The 25,252-nt window shown below is 37.0% G+C and overlaps 1 protein-coding gene across 14 annotated transcripts in view; it reads right to left on the bottom strand.

Moving 5' to 3' along the window:
- Positions 1-3,490: 3,490 nt before the first annotated feature.
- VEZT (vezatin, adherens junctions transmembrane protein) overlaps positions 3,491-25,252 on the bottom strand; it is a 79,109-nt gene continuing 57,347 nt past the window's right edge. For 10 of the 14 annotated variants that reach the window (XM_067009902.1, XM_067009904.1, XM_067009910.1 and 7 more), the window contains 6 exons: positions 24,465-24,612; positions 16,894-17,225; positions 14,162-14,355; positions 9,645-9,745; positions 8,120-8,327; positions 3,491-4,263 (listed from right to left, as the gene is read on the bottom strand). In XM_067009902.1, coding sequence (XP_066866003.1) covers positions 3,749-4,263; positions 8,120-8,327; positions 9,645-9,745; positions 14,162-14,355; positions 16,894-17,225; positions 24,465-24,612 — 1,498 coding nt within the window. In that variant the 3' untranslated portion in view covers positions 3,491-3,748. Of the gene's footprint in view, positions 5,378-8,119; positions 8,328-9,644; positions 9,746-14,161; positions 14,356-16,893; positions 17,226-24,464; positions 24,613-25,252 lie in introns of all 14 variants that reach the window. The other 4 variants (XM_067009907.1, XM_067009906.1, XM_067009909.1 and 1 more) reach the window with 1 other exon arrangement.

Below are 25,252 nucleotides of genomic sequence, written 5' to 3'. Positions count from 1 at the left end.
TCTAAAACATTAATGATTAAATTGATTTGCTTCAGTTAACTGAAAAATTAACTTATGCAAGTTAGTCACTTGTCAATGATGACATAAATGAATTGTTACTGTACTTAGGATATTTCCCCCTCATATTTTCTCTTCTAAAATATTTGTAGCTTCATTTTGTAATTTTAAGTGTGATTTGCATAGATATGTCTTATAAATAGAATTGGAAGAATAAATCAATCTCTATGTTTTCTCTGGTTATCATTCATGGCATATCCACTTTAGTTCAAATAATGAGTTATACCACAGCATTGTGGTATTTAGTTCTTGTTTTGTTTGGATACAGAAACAATATACTATGATTAAACCAAACCTGTTGAACTTTTCTTCCCACATGATTTCTAATAATTTATCAAAATATTTTATATTACTGATGATGTGTAAGTAAAAGTCAGTCACCAGAGTGAAATGACCTCTAGGGTTTACTTTTGATGAACACTCCGTTGACTTATAATTTTGTGAAATGTATCAGAATTTGATTCTTTCTATACTTTAACATTAAAAGCTTTACTGTTTTTATTATGTGAATCAGAATATTACTATTTATTTTTCAAGAAAATTCAGTTTTAAATTTTTTAACCTATTTTTCTAACATATTTACTAAGTAGTTACTAATATAACCAGATCTTGTTTTCCAGCCTCAAAAGTTTTATTTCCTTTTTAACTATTGCTAAGAAGTCAGAAGTTGTAAACATCATTTAGCAATTCAGAGAATTTAGCTTTTGCTGGAAAAACTCCCCATGATATTATTACATCAGCTGCACTCAAAGCCTTTAAATGATGGTTCTGGAACTTAAACTTAGATCTATCCTTTTGTATTAAACCCTTAAACCCATATTCTTAAATTTCTTTAGTAATTTGCCTTAAATGTGTTTCTCCTGACTTGCTTGTCTTCAACTTCAGAAATCAAACTTGAGTCAATGCATCAGTTCCTAATGAAAGATATTCACAAGCTGTTAAGTATAATTAATTTTAATGAGGTCTTAACTTATGGAGTCAGATAAAACAGACAACTTGTGAAAATAAGCAGCAGACTGCAAATCAAAGACCAGCAAGAATCTGGCCCTAGATAGGCCAGATATGTAGACTTTTACTGAAAGCTGGGGGAAAAAAGGGGGGGAGGATTTAAGATATGATAACTGTCACCAGATCATTTATTGCCATGACTTTCCTAACGGTAAGCAAAGGGCAAAAATCTTGTCTTCAAGAGTGACCTAAATGCCTCTTTTCATATATTCTTACCTTAAGTACTAGTTTTAAAATAAACGATGGAAACGTTCGTATTAAAAGCTGTTAGGATATTACTCCTTACAAGAACTATTCTGTCAAAATACCCCTGTTAAATTTGGAAAGCACAATTACAGATTTTCCCCACAAAATATTTTCCCCAGAGGGCTTCTTTTGGACATAGGGTGGCAGCTATTAAAACTATTCACAAGCCTGATAAGAAAAAGTGAAGTATTATTTGAAAAGTAACAAGAATATCTAGTTATATTACATGGACTTATTTGTTTTATTTCCTAAGGTATTCACGGCAAGAAGAATAAAGTCCTAGACAGAAGTTCTTAGATTTTACTGGGTATAAACATCAGCTAGGTCTCATTTCAAAATGACCAACTAAGAATAATTGGGAGTACGGCCCCAGAACTGTATTAAAAAAATAAGACCTACGATTTATTCTAATGCAGGTGGCCCCATGAAAAAAAAAAAAAAAAATAGAAAAACACCGACTTTTAGACTATTATAAGAGAAAATTAGGAATTTTCACAGGGAAGATAATATTTTATCTTGGAAATATTCTAAAAGATGACAAATTTTGAAAACTACATAAAAAGAACATTCAATTAAAATTCCAAGATACTTATTTCATGGTTTCAGTAAGTAGAATTTTCATGGAACTAAGTAACAACTAGTGAATAAAACAGATCAGACTGGAAGGTTAGGAATTCCTGATTAAAATTAGTCGTTCAATATTAAAAAGTATCACCTTAGAAAGCATTAAGTAAAACTGATATTATGAAGATATTTTCCCCAAGCTGGTATAATAAAAATCATATATAATAAAATAATTAAAAATGATTAAACTCTAATTCTTCTTATATAAGGTTACAGATTAAGAGAAAGATTACCAAGTTTTTCCGTAATTCTTCTAAATTCAAGGAAAAAAGGAGTCTGGCAAACTAAGCAATTTAAAATGAAAATAAACTTTAAGCATTGTTATGTAAGAATATAATAGTCAGTTACAACACAAGATTTTTTCTTGAAATTTAGCTAACTATCTAAGTGGTAAACTAGGCCCACCCTAAGATATTGCTCCTAAGAGCTTAATTATGGGTTAAGTCCTAGAATATTTAGCAACAGGCAGAATCACTTATAGTACAAAGGATCGCTACTATTCATATAAAGCATAACCAAGTTTTTCCTCAGAATAAAAAATAAATTTCCTTATATTATCGAAGAAAAATTCCCTTTGGTATATGAAAATTTACTCACTTGAAGTGCTAAGTTACAGGAATTCAAAAGTGTTTTTTAACTCCAAAGGCATACTAGATTCACAACTTCCTTTCTAGGACAGCAGCATAAATTGAGTTTTTCCTACATTTTCCTCAAATCATGTCTATAAACTATGTCACTGCATAGGAGCTATAGGTATTAAAAAACAACATACTCCTGGAAATGTCACTCTTTGAAAATGTAATCACAACATAAAGCAGATGAGATTGGACGATTCGGAAAGCAACCCCTTTTAAGAGGTAGTTTGTAAATAAAGTATTAAGGAGACAAGGATGCTTTCCAGGAAGCCGACAGGATGTTTCCAGAATCTTATTAAGGTGGAGAGGGTACAGCTTCAGGCTAGAAATCAGCAGCATGCTGACCTGCTTGTGTTAATGGCACCCATTATCTCTAGGCAAACTGATAAATGGAACCTTTTTTGCAAAGTTGAGGATGAGGCCTCAGACTATAGGGATCCCACTTTGATATCTCTTTTCGTTGCAACAAGAACAGAAAAAGATAAACACACAAAACTGAAAGGGTAATTCGTAAAAAGGTACAATGTGTTTTTTAAAAAGATCATTTAGAAATCTTAAAATTAACCACTGAATACACATACCAACAAGGAAACAAGACACGTTATAACCCAAGTAATTCTGAAACTACATTTTAGTTCCAAACCCCAGTACACATCAATTGCATGAATTCAGTTTTTTTTTATTCAGAACGTGTATCTTTGTTTTAAGACTGGTATAAACAAAAATAAAATACAAACAACTTGTTACTGACATGACAGCTGCAGTCATTAACTGCAAGAATACAGTAAAAAGGAGCCATACTAAATGTTAATGTTCTTGCAACAGAATTACCCCAGTCATTATATGGTAGTAAATTCTGGCAAGAAATGATAAATTCATTTGTTATTAAAGATACTTAAAGAATTTCCAAGATCAATCAGTTGTGCTGAAAATAAAGTAGCAGTTTATTCAAAAGAGCCCTTACCTTTCTCTTATTTTCCTAAAAGATCTGCCATTTACAGGTAAACGACTTTTCAGATCAGTTGTTCAAACCAGGGTTCTTCCTGTAAATTCACATCTTAGCTTTAAATATAGTAAACTTACACTCATTTTCCCTTTCCAGTGGAATATCTAGTCTTGAAGGTAAAACACTTTCACAAAAAAGAACAATTTAAAATCCTTAATGTAAATCTTGGTTCTTACTTTTCTTCTACCTCATTTTCATTTTCTTGCATTATTTCTTCTTCCTCCTCATCACCAAAAGTCTGTTCCTGCATGGTAGTAAAGGAGAGAGATCTAGCAGCCACTTCTGCAGCGAGGCCAGCAGTGAAGGTAAAATCCGGTGACAGCTGTAGCTGTGCCAGCCTCTGCTTGATGGAGGGCTGCGATGAGGCCCCGTGGGTTGGGTGGGCAGGGGCCAGGCCACCTGCATCAGCCTGCTGGGACTCATCTTCACTCTCACATTGGTAATACGCTCTTTCTTCAGCTCCTTGGAGGAAGACTTCATTTGCAGAATTGTCTTTATTTTTACCATCTAGAGGGTATTCACATAAATACTCAGTCCTATTACTTATTTCATTGTCGGTTGTAGAGGGTTTATTATTTTCCTCTTCAGTATCATTTTTACAAACTTTCCCCATATCTGAATCCACTGATGGTTCTGAATTACTTATGGGTTCCACTGGGTCTACAGGACACAAGGATTTCAACACAGCTTCAAAGAAAAAAAACAAAGAAAGAAAGAAAGAAAGAAAGAAAAAAGAAAGGAAGAAAGAAAGAAAGAAAGAAAATAACTAAAAACCCAGCAATGATTTAAACTTCAATTTAAACTCCCAGTCGTTTTTTCTTATAAAGAACAATAAATAAATAAAAGCTAAATAAAACTTGCCAGTAAATCAATATAAATTTATAAAACCAGAGAACTTTATAAGAGATAAAACACCTAAGATATGAAATGAGATGGGGTTTTGATGAATATTTTATAACACCTCACATATCTCTTATTCAAAATATTAAAGCAGTGGTTCTCAAGGTGTTGCCCTCGAACCAATAGCATCAGTCAGCATCACCTAGGAATTTGGTAGAAATTCAAATTCTTCGGCTCCATCCCACACCTACTGAACTGGAAACTGAGTGAGGACTGGCTATGTTTTACAAGCCCTCCACTGGATTCTGATGCACACTAAAGTTTGAGAACCACTGTACTAAAGAATAAGCAGCATGGTTTTCACTAGTAGTATGTCAGATAAAACACCTAAGAGCAATCCAGGTAATCATCCTATCATCAACACATATATATTTACAAGTTAAAACAACATGGGAAAAAAATGCAACATACAATTCAACTCACTTGCCAACCACCTCACAAGACCCTGATGAAAATAAAGGCAAAACTTGTACACATTTTGTAATGCCACAGAAAAAATATAAAATTAAAGAAAACCTGCATTCCAGATCAACTACTGTACAAAGCGTAATACATAAATATTATATCCATACGGCAGAAGTTGTCCTTTCAAGGAAAATGAAGTTTTATTTAGCCCCTCTTGATGTTAGTAGGCAGTGGGTTGCTTGCTAGGCAGTCTCTCCTCCCATTATGAGGGGTTAGTACAATACAATATGTTATGAAGCATGACGGAAGAAAAAAAAAGCACGTCTTGAAGATCTGGCGTTTATTTAAAAATTAATTTTGTAAAACGTGTCCATTTCCAAGAAACAGATCCCTAAGCTGCAGTAACTCCACTAGAGAAGCAGCAACAACAGAAAAAAATGGCCACAGCAGGTTCCAGTGTAGAATTTCCCTCTCTAATTCCATTCGGACTTTACCCCTGTAGGCAGAGACGAAAACAACTCTGGAAGATGTACTGAAATTTTTCATGGGAAAAGCATTTTAAGGTTTCAGCTTTTTATTTATTTTCACAAACTAAATTAGCATTATTGCCTTTTCAAATGTAAACTATGGAAAACACGTACCTGAAAAAGAGATACATTTCTCTCATCATTATATCTTTACCCATACTGTCAAGAAGATAATTTTAAAGCCACATGAAGAAAATACTAAACAATAAAAAAGGATATAAGTTCACATACAATGTTATTTTCAGATTTCATGTACAGTATTAGTCTATAAATCTGCTAATTCTTAAAGAATGAAACATATATTAGAAGTTGATGGATATTCCTGATCATTGTTAATTAAATGGGGGCAGGTAATCTGTATAATGCATCAACTGACTAGTGTGTTAACTCTGTGTCAGAATATAAACCTCCAGGAGTATGGGGATTTTTGTCTCAATCTATGTGCTAGGGATACAGCAGTAAACAGTATCTTAATATCTACTTGTTGAGTGAGTAATTTACTAAATGAATACTGTGGGGGATAATAAAGCCCCTATTTACGACCAATTTAATTACAGAAACAAAAAAAAATTGAACGCATAGGAAACAACAGTGTCTAAAATATAATACTCTAATCTCTGATTTATGTAGGCCATAAATATATGCACAAGCAAGTTTCAGGAACTCCGTTTTTACTGCTGCTTCTGGGAAGTTCTTCATCTACTATATGCTTTGCTGCTCAAGATGTCCTTTCATTTCACTAGAGTGCCCCCAGGTGTGAGGGTCTGTAGTGGTGGGAGAGGTGGTAGGACTGGAGCAGTAAGAGGGGGACTCATGGAGGAGACACTGGTGGAGAGGACAGCATTCCTGCTAAAGGGATCACCATATATGGTTTTCATTAATAAAAACAGCCACCATTGTCTACGTAGATAGATATAAGTAGAGGAAGATATCTATATTAGAAATAGTGGGGAATATAATTGGATATGATGAACTCACGATGGAGAGGCTTGAAACCAGGAAAAGGAGTTTATATTCAATACAATTAGAAAGGGGGAACCACCATAGGTTTTTAAGATAGATAGCTATTATCAGTGTGCTGTTTGAGAAAAATCTAAGTACTTTTCAAGGATAGATATAAGCTATCCTAAAAACTTAGAAGCTATCTTCTAAGAATAGCTTAGAAGAAAAAGGTATTGAAAATGCAAGTCAACTAAGAGGCTATCACAATATACGACCATAATCTTATGAGGACCTGGGCTACAAAAGGGGCCAATGGGAAGAAAGAAGGATAAAATCAAGAACTGGGGGTTTCCCTGGTGGCACAGTGGCTAAGAATCTGCCTGCCAATGCAGGGGACATGGGTTCAAGCCCTGGTCTGGGAAGATCCCACATGCCATGGAGCAGCTAAGTCTGTGTGCCACAACTACTGAGCCTGTGCTCTAGAGCCCGTGAGCCACAGCTACTGAAGCCCGTGCACCTACAGCCCGTGCTCTGCAACAACAGAAGCCACTGCAATGAGAAGTCCGCGCACCGCAATGAAGAGTAGCCCCCGCTCACCGCAACTAGAGAAAGCCTGCACGCGGCAATGAAGATTCAACACAGCCAAAAATAAATAAATTTAAAAAAAAAAAAAAACAAGAAGTGTACATCTGGACAAGGGAGGATGGTAGGGCTCCTAAGAGAAGAAAAGAGAATGACAAGGAACCTTCCACAGTATAGGTAATCTATATACTTCTAGTGAAAACGAGAAAAGGAAGAGAAGGCAGTTGATTCTGAGGCTCCACATACTCTAAAATGGAAGGGAAGTCCCACTCTACCTTCTTAGAAATCCATAGGAATTAATTCCTGAATTACGAATTAGCTAGTTTGATATTGTCAAGTACTAAGCTTCCCCTCTTTCCCTCTCCTGCCTCCCATGAAGTTTGACTAAAGAAAAGAAGGGTGGTTAACATAAAGAAGTTTAAGGGTAATCTTAGATATTACCAGTCATCCAACTTTGTCCGAATCCAAGTATGGAGACAGCATGCACAGAAGCATCTCTGCTTCCCATCTACTAAAGTGCTCAGATCAAATAAGTAACCTAATGATACAGTTAAGGCCCTAGGTTTTAACTTATTTAATAGTGAACATAGTTATTAATTTTGTGTTTTATTAAAGTAATTATAAAATCAACATAGGACAGAGTTTAGAATCTCAAATTCACTAAATTTGAAAACACATCAATTTATTCACAAACTCACTACCCATTTCAAAACAAATTTAGTTAAAAAGATCAAATAACTGATGAAAAAGTCTAATTTTGTATTCCCAATCTGATTATATACCCACTCTTTTATTATTATTATTATTAATATTTTTGTGTGTGGTACATGGGCCTCTCACTGTTGTGGCCTCTTTTGTTGCGGAGCACGGGCTCCGGACACGAAGGCTCAGTGGCCATGCCTCACGGGCCCAGTCGCTCCGCGGCATGTGGGATCTTCCTGGACCGGGGCACGAACCCGTGTCCTCTGCATCAGCAGGCGGACTCTCAACCACTGTGCCACCAGGGAAGCCCCCCCACTCTTTTATTGATCAAATTAATTTTGTGTCTAGAAGAAAAAGCACTATACTTACTGGTGGATCCCTAAAATTAAAACCATAAGAATTCTATACCTAAAATAAGATTTATAGTTCAAGAAAAAAGAATCCCTTACATTGAAATAACGTTTTACTCTGAAGTCAGTGCTTACCATGATCACTAAATAGAAGTTGCTTCCACTTCTGCCTTTCTGCCTCTGATGCTTTAAATCCCAGCACAGATTTTAGTTCTTGGAGGACCCTCTTGGATTCTTCATGCTCACGCTCCTGTCTCTCTCTGTCTTCTTGAGACAAGTAATAAAAATCATCCTTTCTGAAATCACTGTCCATATCAATATCATCTACATAAGCTTCTAACTCCTGAAAATGGATGAAAGAAAAAGCACTGTACTTCAAGAAGACAATTTTCTAGTAGCATTCATTTACTTGCACCTATTGATCTCCAAGATTAAAAAAAATGAGGACTCCTGGCACAGGTCATTAAAGCACAGTTGGGCGAACAAAGCAAACATAGATAAATTGAAATCTTAAAAAAACTTACCTCATACGAAAAAGGGTTGTGGATAAGAAGTTTAACAACTTCGATTGTTAGTTTTCTACTCTGAAACCATTCTATAGATCTAGTCAAGATTACAGCTTTAGCTTTGTCAAAACCAATCAAAATTAGCAGGGCTGGTGGTTTGCAGAGGTGGTCAGGTATGTTAGTCTTCTTTGGTAGACATTTGTGGTTCTTTCTGACTTCCCAGGAAGTTTGAACACTATTGCTAGGATTGGGGAACACCTCATCTTATGGTTCTCCTTATCTCTTTTTAAAAAAAAAAAAAAAAAAAAAAAAAAAAAGGAAGAAAGAAATAGGCATTTTGAGGAATCCATTCCGGCAAGGATGGTGGCAGATCAAGTTTCCAGAGGTAGAGGTTCTGAAGATAGTTTTCATTATTCAACATTGATGGAGCAAGTGGCAACATCTGCACCCAGTGACTTAGCAGTGATGTTGCCACTGGAACAGTTCTTTTGAGTGATTTTGGCTGTTTACCCCAGCCTGCTTCAAGCGTGATTATCTGGACCTCTGAAATATTCTGTCAGCTATGAAATGTTTTTAAACAAATTTCTTGTAGGTTAAACTAAGTAGGGTTGGTCTCCCTTTGCAATTAAGAATAGTGAATAGACACTATGACCTAAGGAAAAGAAGCCTTCTTCAGAATGAGCAATCTGTTGTCAACAACTAACACAATCATTTAAAAAAGTGTTTTATAAAGGGTATAACATACATACATGCAGCCAAATGCACAAATCTTAAATGTATAGGATTTTTACATAGGCACAGGTACTGGTAAACCACCACTCTGATCAAGATAAAAACATTTTCAGCATCCCAGAAGGTACCTTTGCTAATGCACTAATTTTTAATGCATTTCATCACTTTTGAGTATTTAAAAAATGGACAATTAGATATAAACAGGAAAATGTGTGGGTAGAGTCAATGGATCCAAATTCAAGGCACTAAGAACTAATGATATGATATAAATTCAATACATTGTATTGTGATTTTGAAGTTCATTAGAAATATAAATTCAACAACTTACATGAACTTACCCATGTCACTTACAGAGAAATGTAGGTAAGTTATGTACGTAAAACTCTTCAGGGAAAAAAAAAAAAAGCAATTTTCACCCTTACCTGCTCCTCAGGGATTGGATCCTTGTCTGCAATGTGTAGAGGAGGCTGCATCAAAGGTACCACAGTACAGTGTGGGTTTTCACATGCCATTTCAGGTTTGCCTTAAAAAGAAACACAGAAATGAGTGAACATCTATTAAAGTTAACAAGAGTAATATCTATAGATTTACAATTTAAGTTAAACTCTTGGAGAAGAAAAACCTGTTTTTTCTCTCCCTTTTTCACCTTACCATAGTATCTGGCACACAGTAGGTACTCTAAATACTCGCTGAACAATCAACTTTGTTCATGGCACAGAAACAGGCTCAAGACAGACCCCCTGTTCCCTACAAAAAACAAACTTTGATCTTGCACTTCACTTATACTACTTTTATTCTCAGGAGAAGTTAGGATTGGAAATGAGTTTCACAAGTAAATAGATTGAAAAGATCACCCAGGTGAGCTTAACTTTAATTATTTAAAATTAGTGTTTGGCATCTAATATCAGGGTTACTTAGCCTCATGTCCAGCTCTCTATCTTTTATCATTATCTCTGTACTTTCAAGAAGCAGGGGTTAAGCCACTAGGTTTTTACCTTTCAAGAGTAATGATAGATACATGGTTGGGAACAGAGTTGGGGGGACTCTTGGCTGGCATGGGCTGGTGTGGTCAAAGCAAGCTAGGCTGGGGTGGGAAGAACCTTCAGTAGGTGTGAATCAGCAGAAATATGACTTAGTCCACAGCAGCAGGCGATTGGTTACATACAAAGGATTGAGTAAATAAGTAAACATATTGAAACTAATGACAGCCAAGCTTCTCATAATCACAAAAGGGAGGAACAAATATAGAGGGGGGAAGGCCAGAATAAACTAGGCGGTATTAGAATTGAATTGGGAGGTATGGGTATGAACTCATGGCTTACAACATATATGGATAGACAGATACAGAAACAGAGATGGAGTGTACACATGTATATATACAGATGTATTTCACAGCTCTGTACACTGAGAAGTGGTAAAAGAAGTAACATCCCAGTGGCTCTGAGCATACCCAGCACCTAGATCTTGGTTTCTAAATGTCATTTTCCATTAAAAGGAATGAGGGCTTCTTGGAGACAAGGCTGATGTTATGGCTGGAGGCAGGGAAAGTATGAGATAAAGTAAAGAAGTGCTCAAAGAATGATGGTGACATGAATCACCTTGAATGGACTCCCTCTGGTCAAACTCTGGACAATGTGGGCAACAATCTAATATAAAAGTAACAAACTACAATCTACTGAATAAAATAAGAATCCATATATCCACACTGATATAAATAAGTAAATAAGTGGAAACGGGGGGCGATGCTTAACCTTATAATAGAGTGTCAACTAGTAAGTGTAAATGGAAAATGGAAGTAGAAAATTACTGTTTGGCAACCATCACAGTAATATCCAATTCAAGCAAGAACTATCAATGGATGCTAAAACTAGTGGGTGAACAAATTTTAAGCTAATTTATTTTATTCACTCATAAAATTCACTCTTTTTTGTATATACAATTTTATGAGTTTAGACAAATTAGTCATGTAATCACCTCTACCACCACAATCATGATACAGATTAGCTCTACTACGTCAAAACATTTACTGATGCTGCCTCTTTATACTCTATTCCTCCCTCCATATCCAACTCCTAATAACCATTGATGTGTTTCCTGCTCCTATTAAATTTTTGTCATTTTCAGAATGTCATATAAATGGAATCATACAGTATGCAGTGATTTGAGTCTCTCCTCTTCTGATTAGCATAGTGCATCTTCCATCTTATTAATGTATCAGTAGTTCACTTCTTTATTTCTGAGTAGTATTCCATCGTATGGGTGGATATAATGGCTTACCTATTCATCAGCTGAAGGAGCCTTGGGCTATTTCCTGATTTTTCTTTTCTTTTTCTTTTTTTTGGTGCTAGGCGGGCCTCTCACTGTTGTGGCCTCTCCCATTGCAGAGCACAGGCTCCGGACGCGCAGGCTCAGCGGCCATGGCTCACGGGCCCAGCCGCTCCACGGCATGTGGGATCTTCCCAGACTGGGGCACGAACCCGTGTCCCCTGCATCGGCAGGCAGATTCTCAACCACTGCGCCACCAGGGAAGCCCTATTTCCTGATTTTGATGGCATACTATGGGTATGTAAAAGAATGTCTGTTTTTCAAAAATGTGAACAGAAGTATTTAGGGGTAATGGGGTTTCATGTCTGTATCTTACTTTCAAATGGTTCAGAATAATACCACCAAAAGAATTTATAGACAGATACACAGAGAGATAAAGCAAATGTGGTAGAATGTCAACAACTGGGGAATCTGGATGAATGGTACTTAGAATTATTATTCTCGTGATATTCCTATAATTTTGAAATAACTTAAAAAAAAAAGATATGGCTAACTAAAAGCACCTGCTTCTTAAAACAATTCAAACGAACAGTTTTATTTAGAGTTGTGTAGCCAAGGCTACTCTGGGCATTTTAGTGAGAAAAGTTTGTGAATACACTTGTATCTTCATGTCATTATCACCTATGAGCAAAAGCCACATATACAGAGGATATCATGAAATGGCTTATCATCTGCCCAATGATTTGGAGACAATTTTAACAATCATGTTTGAGTGACTAAGATTCAACATCTCAGAGTATGCTAAGGGAGGGGTGAATGAGATGCATCTTTTAACACCCAGTGGTCTTTTGAGTGTTTCTATTTATGGAAACTACACTTAAAAGCTCTAGAGTCATATCAAAAAGTTTAATATGTATAAATAATTGCACATATTAAAAATTCTTGGCAAATTTATCCTTTGGAGAAAAAATTATTCACCATTTACATTTGAGATACAAAGGAAATCTACTAGTAGTATATCGTTAATTAGCTTGTTAACATTTCCTTTAAAAAAAAGTTAATACTTTTACTATCTAAGGACTTACTCAGTTTGTTTAAGACATTAAACAAAGTATTACAGATCTAGCTGTAAACAAAACAATGACTAACAGGATGATAAAGCATTACTCACCTTTGGCAGCAATACAATTTCTATACATAAATCTGATTAACCTCATAATAAGGTTCCAAGGGATAAACATGGTATTGACTTGTAGCATAAGTTGAAAGATTAACATGTCAACCATTTACAATGAAATTAGTGAAATTGGTAAAAACAAGTATAAAATCTGGGTCCAAAGGAAAGCAGTTTTGCTGAAAGTTTCAAGACTGCCTTTTTACCTAGCAGTACAAGGCACTCCGATGCTCCTATTAAATAATGGCACATTTTAATACGTTTTCTTTTTTTTGTTTTAACATCTTTATTGGAGTATAATTGCTTTACAATGGTGTGTTAGTTTCTGCTGTAAAACAAAGTGAATCACCTATATGCATATGTATATCCCCATATCCCCTCCCTCTTGCATCTCCTTCCCACCCTCCTTATCCCACACCTCTAGGTGGTCGCCAGGCACTGAGCTGATCTCCCTGTGCTATGCAGCTGCTTCCCACTAGCTGTCTATTTTACATTTGGTAGTGTATATATGTCCATGTTACTCTCTCACCTCATCCCAGCTTATCCTGCCCCCTCCCCATGTCCTCAAGTCCATTCTCTACATCTGTGTCTTTATTCCTGTCCTGCCCCTAGGTTCATCAGAACCTTCTTTTTCTTAAAGATTCCACATATATGTGCTAACATACGGTATATGTTTTTCTCTTTTTGACTTACTTCACTCTGTATGACAGACTCTAGGTCCATCCACCTCACTACAAATAACTCAATTTCGTTTCTTTTTATGGCTGAGGAATATTCCATTGTATATATGTGCCACATCTTCTTTATCCATTCATCTGTCGATAGACACTTAGGTTGTTTCCATGCCCTGGCTACTGTAAATAGTGCTGCAATGAACACTGTGGTACATGACTCTTTTTAAATTATGGTTTTCTCAGGGTATATGCCCAGTAGTGGGATTGCTGGGTTGTATGGTAGTTCTATTTTTAGCTTTTTAAGGAACCTCCATACTGTTCTCCATAGTGGCTGTATCAATTTACATTCCCACCAACAGACAGCACTTAATACATTTTAGATCCTTAATAACAAATATGCAGTACCAGCTAACATAGCATTTGTATACTATTTTTAAATGACTGAAGTATTTTATCTTAAAAGTAAACTCAATTTCTGGCCCCTGACTACCAAACTCATTATTACCCTAACTGGAAAAGAGTTTCTGGAAGTCCTAATAATGGAATAATACTATTAAAATCTATTGGTTTAATTAAATTTTTTAAAAAGGAGGTATATGATTCAGGGAACTTTCAAAGCATATTCATTTTTTATTTACAAAAATAAGAGCCAAGACTTTATATTCAGTGTCAATTTGTACATATAAATTTAACTTTTTTTCAGTAAACTAAGTAATTTTGTCAAGTCAGTTTCATCACATAGATAAGAAGTATACCTAATAAAATCTTACCAGAGAAGAATAAGCATATCTGATAAGGGTACGCAAAAGAACTCTCTCATAGGTACCTTTTTTATCCGTGTTTCTTCGTAGCAACTTGTCCACTTGAGAAATGGCCTCTTCCCAGCAATTGTTGCTCGCTTGAACATGGGGCTGAATCAACTTTAATTTCTGTTCTAGGATTTGATAAGCTTCTGACACTAGTTCTTGTGTTTCTTTAGTACAAACAAGCTTTTCAAGTTCATCTTCAAAAACTATTACCCTGAGTAATAAAGAAAAACAGCAACAGATTTCTAAATTACGAACTGAAATGTATAATTCGCAAGGTTGATTTAAGAAATAAGTTTAGGGCTTCCCTGGTGGCGCAGTGATTGAGAATCCACCTGCCGATGCAGGGGACATGGGTTCGTGCCCTGGTCCGGGAAGATCCCACATGCCGCGGAGCGGCTGGGCCCGTGAGCCATGGCCGCTGAGCCTGCGCATCCGGAGCCTGTGCTCCACAACGGGAGAGGCCACAACAGTGAGAGGCACGCGTAACGCAAAAAAAAAAAAAAAAAAAAAAAAAAAAATGTTTATAAGATGAAAAAAGCTCTGGACATGGATGGTGGTGATGGTTGCACAACAATATATATGTACTTAATGCCACTTAACTGTATGCTTAAAAAAAGGTTAAATGGTAAATTTTATGTTATGTGCATTTTACCACAATTAAAAAAAAATCTTATAAAGAGTATTCATACATTTATTCAACAAGTATTTCTTGCATACATACCAGGCATTTTACAAACTGAAAGGATAAATTAAACCCATTTCCTACTTATAAGAAACTTAAAACAAATCAGGGAAATTATACATATACAATACAATATCATAAAAAAAAAATTTTATTTCCATTCCAAATTAGGTCTAGAGAGTTGAAGAAATTTGCCCAGGTCATAGAGCTGGTAAGCTGTGAAGCTGGGCTAAATCCAGGCACAAAATGACTGAGAGATAAAGACAGCCTTGTAAGAATTCAGAAGAGGGGGAAGTTACTACCAGCTATGGGTACAGACAGGGAACAGCTAAGGAAGAGGTACTTCTGAGGCAGCACTGAAGGATGGATAAAATCGGAACACGTACAGAAGACGAAGAAAGTCATTCTAGATGGTACATGGGGAAAGGCATTTATACAGTTTGGCTGGACTGAAGGAAAGAAGTGAGAAATAAAGACAGAAAGCAGCCTGTAGTCAGGTTATGGCAAACCCTTTCTGTAGAATGCTTTATAAAGACTTTAGTCTAAGCTGTTATAGTCCAAAACCAGTGAAAATTTTCAGGTAAGTAAGAAAGCATATATATGCCTCAGAAACATTAATTTTGCACTCTAGAGGCCAGGAGAACAGTTAAAGGGTTCATGTCCTAGGGTAGGCAAGTGAGAGTGGGAATAGCAAAGGGGACAAGCGAGAGGGAGGGATGAAACACAAAATTTTTAGGTAACACTTTTAAAAGTTGTGTGTGGCAGTGCTAACGAGCAAATCCGATATGATGGTTTGTGACTGGTTTGCTCTCTAGTGAAAGTATTTTGAAAGGTGACATGTAGTAGCATACATAGAATATTTCACTTTAAAATAGGAAACACACTTCCCATGCATCATTCATAATCCCTGACCAAGGTACAAAGCCCTTCTTTATCATTTTCATGTCCATCCAGTGCAGCACTCCTCCTTCTCGAGCCACCTTCCCTCATGCTAATGCATTCCATTACGCCCTGTATTTCTGATTCTATTGCCGAACATTAATTCTTTATAGACCCTGGCTTTGCCTAACAAAGCCTTTCCACTGAAATCTTTTTTTCCTCTCATTATGATCCAACTTTTGCCACCCACTCAAATGGAGATTGCCTTATCTCCCATATTTCCTGTGGGAGACAGGGTTTTCTTAGAATGGCAGCAACAGACCACTGGAACATCCCTGCCTCACAGTTTCTTAGTTTTACCCTATGCTGTAATCTTTACATCAAACTTATATACCTATCTCAGACCTTGAACTGATGGGTAAAAACTTCTCTTCTTAAAATGTCTTTCTGAACTTAATTTCCTATCCTTGTATATCACCTCCTTCTTCACTCCAGTAAATTAGCTTTTTGATTTTACTGCGACTTCAAGTCCTTCTGGACCATTTTCTTATCTTACAAAATCAATTGCTGCCCTCCCGCCTTCTACTTCTTGCCTGGTATCCAGGGTCAAGTACATCAACTACAATCTTCTCAACTCATTAAATTCCTATGACCTTCCCCTGATTACAACATGAACCCAATCATTCATTTGATCCAGTCCTATACTATGAGTATCTGTTACAGAAAAATTTCACTGAAATGACTGGACCCTACATTTCACTAAGGAGGAGTATCAAAGTAGAAGATCAACAAATATAAACTATGGATTCTACATTTTTATTATTCAACTGGGGCCAAAAAACTTGTTCTATGCTATAGAAAAATATCCAAACCTAATCTGATTTATTCAGAAAAATAGCAATATTTTTCTCATCAACTGTATGTAATAATACTTCTCTGCTTTTGTCCTATCTTTCTAGGTTTTCTGTTGACATCAGGTAAAGTAAAAACTATAAATGGCTCCCCCAAATTACAGTACTTACAAATCACTGTTTGTCTGCTACATATGTACCTTTAAACCATCGTTTAGGCTGCATGTCTCAATTTTGCTGCTGCTTTTTAGCTAGGACACAAGCCAACAACCACAATGGCACAAGACTGAAGCTTGCTAATCATGGGGACATTTCCTTACATGGCCTCTAAACTTACTCATTCAGTAATGCTTTCAGATGGAGCTGCAAGCTGCGTACTGCTGTGTGAACATTATTCAGTTCTCTTGACTTCTGCTGAGTTTTGGATAAACGCTGGGGTACTGACTGGTGCTGAGTTTCAAAGTACCGATAGAACTCATAGCTGCGCTTAAGCTCTTCCAAACAGGCAGAATGAGCATGAGGTAGACCTTGAGTCACATCAGATAAAATATGATGAGGCAAAAGTGCTGGAGTAAGTAAGGGCCCAGGAGGTGAATTAACCGTAGAAAGTAACAGGGCTAATCGCCTGAAGAACTCTGAACTCTGTGCCACCCAGAGTTGGAACAAAACCTAAAAAAAGAAAAAAACAAGAAAAAAGGACTAGATCAATAAAAATATTGGTCAACATTCAAAACAACAAAACAAACTACAGATTTGTTTATCTTAACTTCTGGTTTAAACTTTTTACTTTATTCTAAGTAATGAATATATTTGAGTTTGAACTAACTCTAAGAGTAGCCAAGAATGTTATGTCAAATTATATAGTCATGGCACATGAGAACTTCTGATAATAATATAGCAGCTAATACCCATATATAATTTAGTACAGTTCTGTCCTAAAAGAGAAATGCTGATGGAATGAGACATAGCTAATTAGAAATGAATGTTCTTTGATGAATTATTTAAAAAAATGTACACAAAGGAGAAAAGGAGACAGCAGGAATGATGGACCTACATAAGTCCAAAGAAACAACTCACTGATGGAGCCAGAGTTTGGGCTTCAAACTATACCATTATTTTGGCCTAGGAAATAGCTAAGAAAAAAACATAAAAATCAGTCCCAGAGTGATCATACTCAGGAATGTCTGGCATGAGAAACTACAACACACATTCTCAAAAGACACACGCTGAGTCTGGCAGCAAAGGATTCCTCCAGATAGTACTATTAAAGATGACAATATCAAACAAACAAATACAATCTAGTCTGAACAGGAGATAGCAGACAATAAAAAGAGGATAATTTACCACTCTGGATAATTTAGATTCCAATTTTTTATAACCATGAAAATGGACATTATTTAAACTGTTTTATTAAATGAATTTTAAAGTTATGCAAATAATGAATTAAGATAATTTAATGTAAACCTATTTTCCTATTAACTCATTTTTTTTTTAATTTTTATTTTTTTTTTTTATTTTTTTTTTTTTTTGCGGTATGCGGGCCTCTCACTGCTGTGGCCTCTCCCGTCGCGGAGCACAGGCTCCGGACGCGCAGGCCCAGCGGCCATGGCTCACGGGCCTAGCTGCTCCGCGGCATGTGGGATCTTCCCGGACCAGGGCACGAACCCGTGTCTCCTGCATCGGCAGGCGGACTCTCAACCACTGCGCCACCAGGGAAACCCTCATTTTTTTTTTTTTTTTTTAAATGAGCAAGGCCAAAATTCTAAATGACTGAAGATACACTATCTAGGGATTCTTAAATATAAATACAAGGTATCTCACAAGTCTTATTTAACCATTAAATTTTGTTACTAAAATGATTTTCTTTATCCTTTATTTTTTCATTCACCAAATATTTCTGGAGCACCTATGATGTGCCAGGCAGTACTCTAGGTACTGATAATACAGCAGAGAACAAAAGTGAAAAATATCCCTGCCCTGATGAAGCTTATATTCAAGTAGGGGGAGTAACATACTAACAAGTAAAATAAGCTTCTTGTCTGATGGGGTATGGGGAAAATACAGCAGAGAAGGGGAACAGCAAATGTGTTTATGTGTGTATATGTGAGAGGAAGAAGAGGGAGAGAGAAGCAAAGGGAAGGAGGGGTGGCTAGGAGGGTCTCTAAATTCATCTGAAGGAACTGAGCCACCATGAGGAAAGAGTTCCAGGGATTAGAAGGTTCAAGTGCAAAGTCCTGCAGTAGGAGTATACTTGGCACATCTGAGGAACAGCTAGGTCCATGCGGCTAGGATACAGTAAGCAAGGGGGAGCATGGTAAGTGATGAAGTTACTGAAGTAACTGGTTTTTACTCTAAGAGAAATGGGGAGCCACTGAAGGATTCTAAGCAGAAGAGTAATATTATCTGAGTTAAGCTTTAACAAGATCATTCTGTGTTGAGAGATCATAGGGAGGTGAGCACAAGTGAAGACAGTTAGGAGGTTACTGCAATAATACAGGTGGGAGTTAACATGGTAGCTCATACCATAGTGGTTTGTGCTAACAGGCAAGCAGCGGTGAGACAACTGACAGAATCTCTTGACAGACTGTTTATGAGTAAAGGTGGTAACAAGGCTGACTCCAGAGTTTCAGACCACAGCAATTAAAAAATCAAGTTGGCATAGCTTACTGCCATTTTTAAAAAGACAAATTTATTATCTAGTCACTGCAATATTATACAAATAAACCGAAACTCAGAAATACATACCTTTTTTCTGTTTGCTCTTTGAATAAGGGAAGCTGCTCTGGATGAGGGGATAACCATAGTTTATGTGCAATCAGTAAATTTTGATTTAAAGCATTTTCAGGGAATTCCCTGACAGTCCAGTAGTTAGGACCCAGTGTTTTCACTGCTATGCCCCGGGTTCTATCCCTGGTCAGGGAACTAAGATCCTGCAAGACGTGCAGCATGGCAAAAAAAAAAAAAAGTATTTTCACAAAATGCAGATTTGTTTTTTAAAGCAGGAAATACACTCTTTATAATAATAATAATTTTATTAAAAAACTAGTTAAAGTTTTAAACTAAGAAAAAAAGAGGGATAAGGACTCTGTATTAGATATTTCACATGTCTCTCCTCAGGATGCAATTAGGAAGTTTCTTTCCTTTTCAAAGATGCAGCACTTGCAATTCCTAAGTTCTCCTGAGGGAAGATATGTGAACAATTTTTAAAAAAAACAACCCCTGGCTTCCCTGGTGGCGCAGTAGTTGAGAGTCCGCCTGCTGATGCAGGGGACACGGGTTCGTGCTCCGGTCCGGGAGGATCCCACGTGCTGCGGAGCAGCTGGGTCAGTGAGCCATGGCCGCTGAGCCTGCGCGTCAGGAGCCTGTGCTCCGCAATGGGAGAGGCCACAGCAGTGAGAGGCCTGCGTACCGCAAAAACAAACAAACAAACAAACAAACAAAAAACCCCCCAAATGTGTTTTCTTTAGAGGACACAATGAAGATTACAAAGGAAAACAAGAGGCCCCGATTTATTTGTAAACCATCTTTCACTACATTTTAAAAAAAGCTTTAGTTAGTGTTGCTCTTTTGAGAAAGAATTTTAAAATTTAACTTACAAAATCCATTTACAAATTCTTTATCTGGATATAATGCCAACTGTACAAGGTGGCACTACACAGTTTTTGAACATTACAGGGATTTTCAGCAGTTTATAAACTCTGTAAATCTCAAGATAGGCTTCTTTTGGAGTCCGATATTCCTGGTAACAATGCAACACAATAATCAGGTTTAGTTATAGATTAGTTATATGTCAAAATAAAGCAAAATTAAAATACTAAAGTTTGTCTGACTTGTAAAATAATAAGGGTGAGCAAAAAGGATCCAGCTACAAGCAGTACCCTTTGTGGTGGAGCAGAGAGGTAACAAGAGAACAAGTCCCACAGTTAGAGTAGGTCATGTCAGATACAATTTTAAAAATCAGCTAACATTTATTAATCACTTACTCTCTCCCAGGTATTGGACTGCCAAATATTTAATCAGCATTATGGTTATCTCATTTTATGAACGCAGAAACAATGACTTGCTCAAGTCCACATTAGGAGTCAGGTGAGAGGCAAACCTAGAAAGTCTGACTCCAGGAGGCCCACGGTTTCTTTTTGCTGCCTGTACTTTGGCCAAAATATAATCCAGGATTTAACAAGCTTTTTAAAAAGCATAAAGAAATAGGGAAATCACTGAGACATCTTGATGAGTAAACAAAAAAATAAGTTAAAAGGGAAATTAAGAAATATGACCATAATTCTTTCTCCAAATCCTTCTTAAAGAGTAACAGCTATTACCATTTTGGGTTGAGCATTATACAACAAGCCCTGTTGTAGGTATTTTGTATGTTTTCTCATTTAATCTAACACCTTGTAGGTCAGGTATGGTAACCCCTTTTTACAGATTAGGTAAGTTCAAAGAACAACTCACTCAAGGTCAAATGACTAGTCACTGTCAGGGCTAAAATATAAACCCATGTCTGCTCAATTCCAAAGTCCCTGCTTTTTCATCATTAAGAATCTCCCAAATTGTTCTTTGAAAATAACTTTATTTCCATCATAGAGTAAAGCACGGTCATGGTACTGAATTTGGAAGTAAATGGAATTACCTATAGTGCAACCACACTAAAGAGTAGCTATTGGTATATTAGTATTTTCTCATGGTCTTTTTCTAAACACAGAGTTACTAAATAAATATATATATTTATGTATCCTGATTGTTTCACTGGTTTCTCCAAGTTTTTACAAAATCTTCATAAGCAAGTTGTAGCTGGTATACAATGGTTCACCATGTTGGACTTACTGTAATTCATGCAATGCAACTATTCCTCTACTGCTGCACATTTAGGCTGTGTTCCAGTTTTCACTATCATAAACAAAGCTAATAAGCAACCTGGTATATGAAGCTTTTTTTTTTTTTTTGCGTTATGTAGGCCTCTCACTGCTGTGGCCTCTCCCGTTGCGGAGCACAGGCTCTGGACACGCAGGCCCAGCGGCCATGGCCCACGGGTCCAACAGCTCTGCGGCATGCGGGATCTTCCCGGACCGGGGCACGAACCCGCGTCCCCCGCAGCGGCAGGCAGACTCCCAGCCACTGCGCCACCAGGGAAGCCCTATGAAGCTTTAATATATCTGAAATCATTTCCTTAAGAAAGATTTGCAGAAATGGAATTACTGATTTAAAGCATATATCATTTTTAAGGCACTTTAAATGTCAAACTGCATTCTGAAACAAACTAGGGAACTAAGGAAACCAGTAAGAAAACTGTTGTAGCAGCCTCAGGAAGAATGATGGCAGCTGGGACTAGAATGGTGGGAAATGACATGAAAAAAAGTGATGAGTTTAAAATGTATTCTGAAGGTGGAACCAACACAAAAATCTACTCATAACTTATACGTGAAGGGTAAAAAGAGGGATAAGAAGGATAGTGCCCAGGTTTCTAGCTTAATAAGTTGTATGATGCCATTTTTAAGATGGGTTAGAATGAGGTTAAAAATAAATCAAGGCAAATTTCAAGTAACTGGAAAGAAAAACAGGAGAACTAGAACTTTTATGTGGATCTGAAAATTTTAAAGATATAAAAGTTTATATGGTTTCAAAACAAAATGAATCTAGAAAAATATGCTGTTAACTACACTTGCACTGATTTCCATGGTATCAAGTGAAGTTTAAAGGCTAGAAATAAAAAAATATCTAAGTGGAGTTTGCTAAATACTGATAAGGAATTTAAAGACATTTGGCTTGACTTTTAAAAAATACTACTGGAATCTTACAATGCATACAGTTAGTTTTTGTAAGATGCTTTAACTTCTGTTTTTTCATGTTATTTTTTTCTACTACTAACTCCAAAGCAGTTCATTAAATGAATGTACCATAAATCTCATTACCAATCTCAAATCACTGAACTTTTAACTCATTTCGAAGATTTGCTGCTGTAGTAATATTATGAACATATATCTTTGATTACTTCCTGAGATGAATCTGTGAACTTAAAATTGCTGGTGTAAAGGGTACATACCTTTGTGAAGACTGGTATTCACAGCTAACGTGAAGCAGTTTATACTTTGACCACTGGTGTGAGGTCTCTCAGAATTTTCACTGACAATGAGTATTATCAACTTTCAATATCCTTGGCAAAATACTAGTAAGGCTGAAAATTTTTATCACATTTATTGGCCATTTCTGGTTTTTGTGAACTGGCAATTCACACACCTGACCTATCTTCAATAGGTTTCACATACCTTAGTGCTCTTTATATAGAAAGAATTCAAACCCTCTGCTTATAAATCACTGCAATTTTTTTTCCTGAGCTTATTTACATTTAAAGTATACAGCATTTGGGGCTTCCCTGGTGGTGCAGTGGTTAAGAATCCATCTGCCAATGCAGGGGACACGGGTTTGAGCCCTGGTCCAGGAAGATCCCACATGCTGCGGAGCAACTAAGCCCGTGCACCACAGTTACTGAGCCTGTGCTCTAGAGACCGCGAGCCACAGCTACTGAGCCCATGTCCTGCAACTACTGAAGCCTGCGCGCCTACAGCCCGTTCTCAGCAACAAGAGAAGCCACTGCAATGAGAAATGAGAAGCCTGCGCACCACAACGAAGAGTATCTCCCCCTTGCCACAACTAGAGAAAGCCTGCACGCAGTACTGAAGACCCAATGCAGCCATAAATAAATAAGTAAACAAACAAAACAAAACAAAACAAGAATCCATATGCCAATGCAGAGAACACCGGTTCGAGCCCTGGTCGGGGAAGATCCCACATGCCGCGGAGCAATGAAGCCCGTGTGCCACAACTACTGAGCCTGTGCTCTAGAGTTCACAAGCCACAACTACTGAGCCTGCAAGGCTAGAGCCTGTGTTCCACAACAGAAGAAGCCACCACAATGAGAAGCCCGTGCACCGCAAAGAAGAGTAGCTGCTGCTTGCTGCAACTAGAGAAAGCCCACACGCAGCAACGAAGACCCAATGTGGCCAAAAATAAATAAATAAATAAATATATACACACAGCATTTAAAGTTTCGAAGTTTAATTCTTATGTAGTCAAATATATCCTTTTATGTGTTTTTTTTTTTTTTTTTTTTTTTTTTTTTTGTGGTATGCGGGCCTCTCACTGTTGTGGCCTCTCCCGTTGCGGAGCACAAGCTCCGGACGCACAGGCCTAGCGGCCATGGCTCACGGGCTTAGTTGCTCCGCGGCATGTGGGATCTTCCCGGACCAGGGCACGAACCCGTGTCTCCTGCATCGGCAGGCGGATTCTCAACCACTGCGCCACCAGGGAAGCCCTGTGGTTTTTAATATACGAAAAAATTCTTGTTCTAAATAAGAATTTTGGAGATTTTCCAAGGAAAGATACAGATTTTGTATGTTCTTTACCCATGTTTGTTGAAATAAATGGCTAGTAAATAAAATCACTCATATACTGGGTTCCTACAAAACCCAGTATAAAAAAAATAACCCTACAAAAAAATTAGGGTTCTTCAAACCCTAATTTAATACAAGAAATGCCTATAGTAAGAATTTAAAGTATTTCAATATCAGAACATAAGGATCTCCTCTATTCATTCATTGACTCATTTATTTATGGCTGCACTGCGCAGCATGTGGTATCTTGGTTCCCTGACTGGGGATGGAACCTGTGCCCCCTGCAGTGGAAGCACAGAGTCCTAACCACTGGACCGCCAGGGAATTCCCACTCTTCATCCAATCTTTACAGTACTGTCCCTCTTTAAAGGCAGTTTCAAAAACATCAGTAAGGCTATTATGATAATGGTATCCAGCAAACAACAAAAGAAACAGGTGCACCATTTATGTTCAGAAAGCACAGGCACAATCCAAATGCATCTATCTTTTCTTCGGCCCTTCCTATCCGTGAATGGATTACCTTCAATGCAGGCAGGCTGAAGCCATCTGTAAGGTTATGTGCTTCCTCTTCTGAAATCTGCTCTTCACTAAGTCCAAGGCCCAGCTCCTTAAAAGGCACCACACAGATGTAGTTGGTTACATTGTCACTCTCAGAGTTCAGGGGGTAGGTTAAATTAGGTTAAGGCAATCAACAAAGCCTTTTCATTAAAGCATAAAGAGTACAATAAAACTGTCCAAAATTACCTTTACTTATCTTTGTTCTGAACTTTGAGGAGATTTACATCAGTTTTTTAAAAAAGAAACTAATCTTAAAATCTAATATATTAATATACCTCAAATCTTACAGGATACTTGAGAATAAAATGTCTTTATAGCTGGAGAATTAAAAGTTCAACTCTTCACAGGCGCTAAAGTGCTCATTTAGTTATTTTTCGCATCTACCTTTTGAAACTGTATTATGTATTTTATTGTATCATGGCTCAGGCCCTCACCACCCTACAGCACATACTTCCTCTTTTCCTCCAAATCTGCACACTGCAGGACATCATTACCTGACGGTTACCTGAAAACATAAACTACTGATGTAAGTAACACTAAGCCTGTTCCATCTAGGTTGTTGACAGACTGCTGCTGTTTCTGCCTTCCTCCTCCTCATGCACATCTATCAACATTACTATGTGATTTCCTCCTCTTTCACTGTTTTTGTAAAGAATTATATCCATACAATTCTTGATATTTGAACTCTTCATGCATTTATAACATATCCCTATTTTGTCATATTTTAATAATCTTTTGATATAGTACTAG

The sequence above is a fragment of the Kogia breviceps genome, chromosome 12, assembly GCF_026419965.1.
Source record: "Kogia breviceps isolate mKogBre1 chromosome 12, mKogBre1 haplotype 1, whole genome shotgun sequence".
NCBI lineage: Eukaryota > Metazoa > Chordata > Mammalia > Artiodactyla > Physeteridae > Kogia > Kogia breviceps.
The sequence above is the reverse complement of the archived record's forward strand: the minus strand, read 5'-3'. Positions and strand labels throughout refer to the sequence as shown.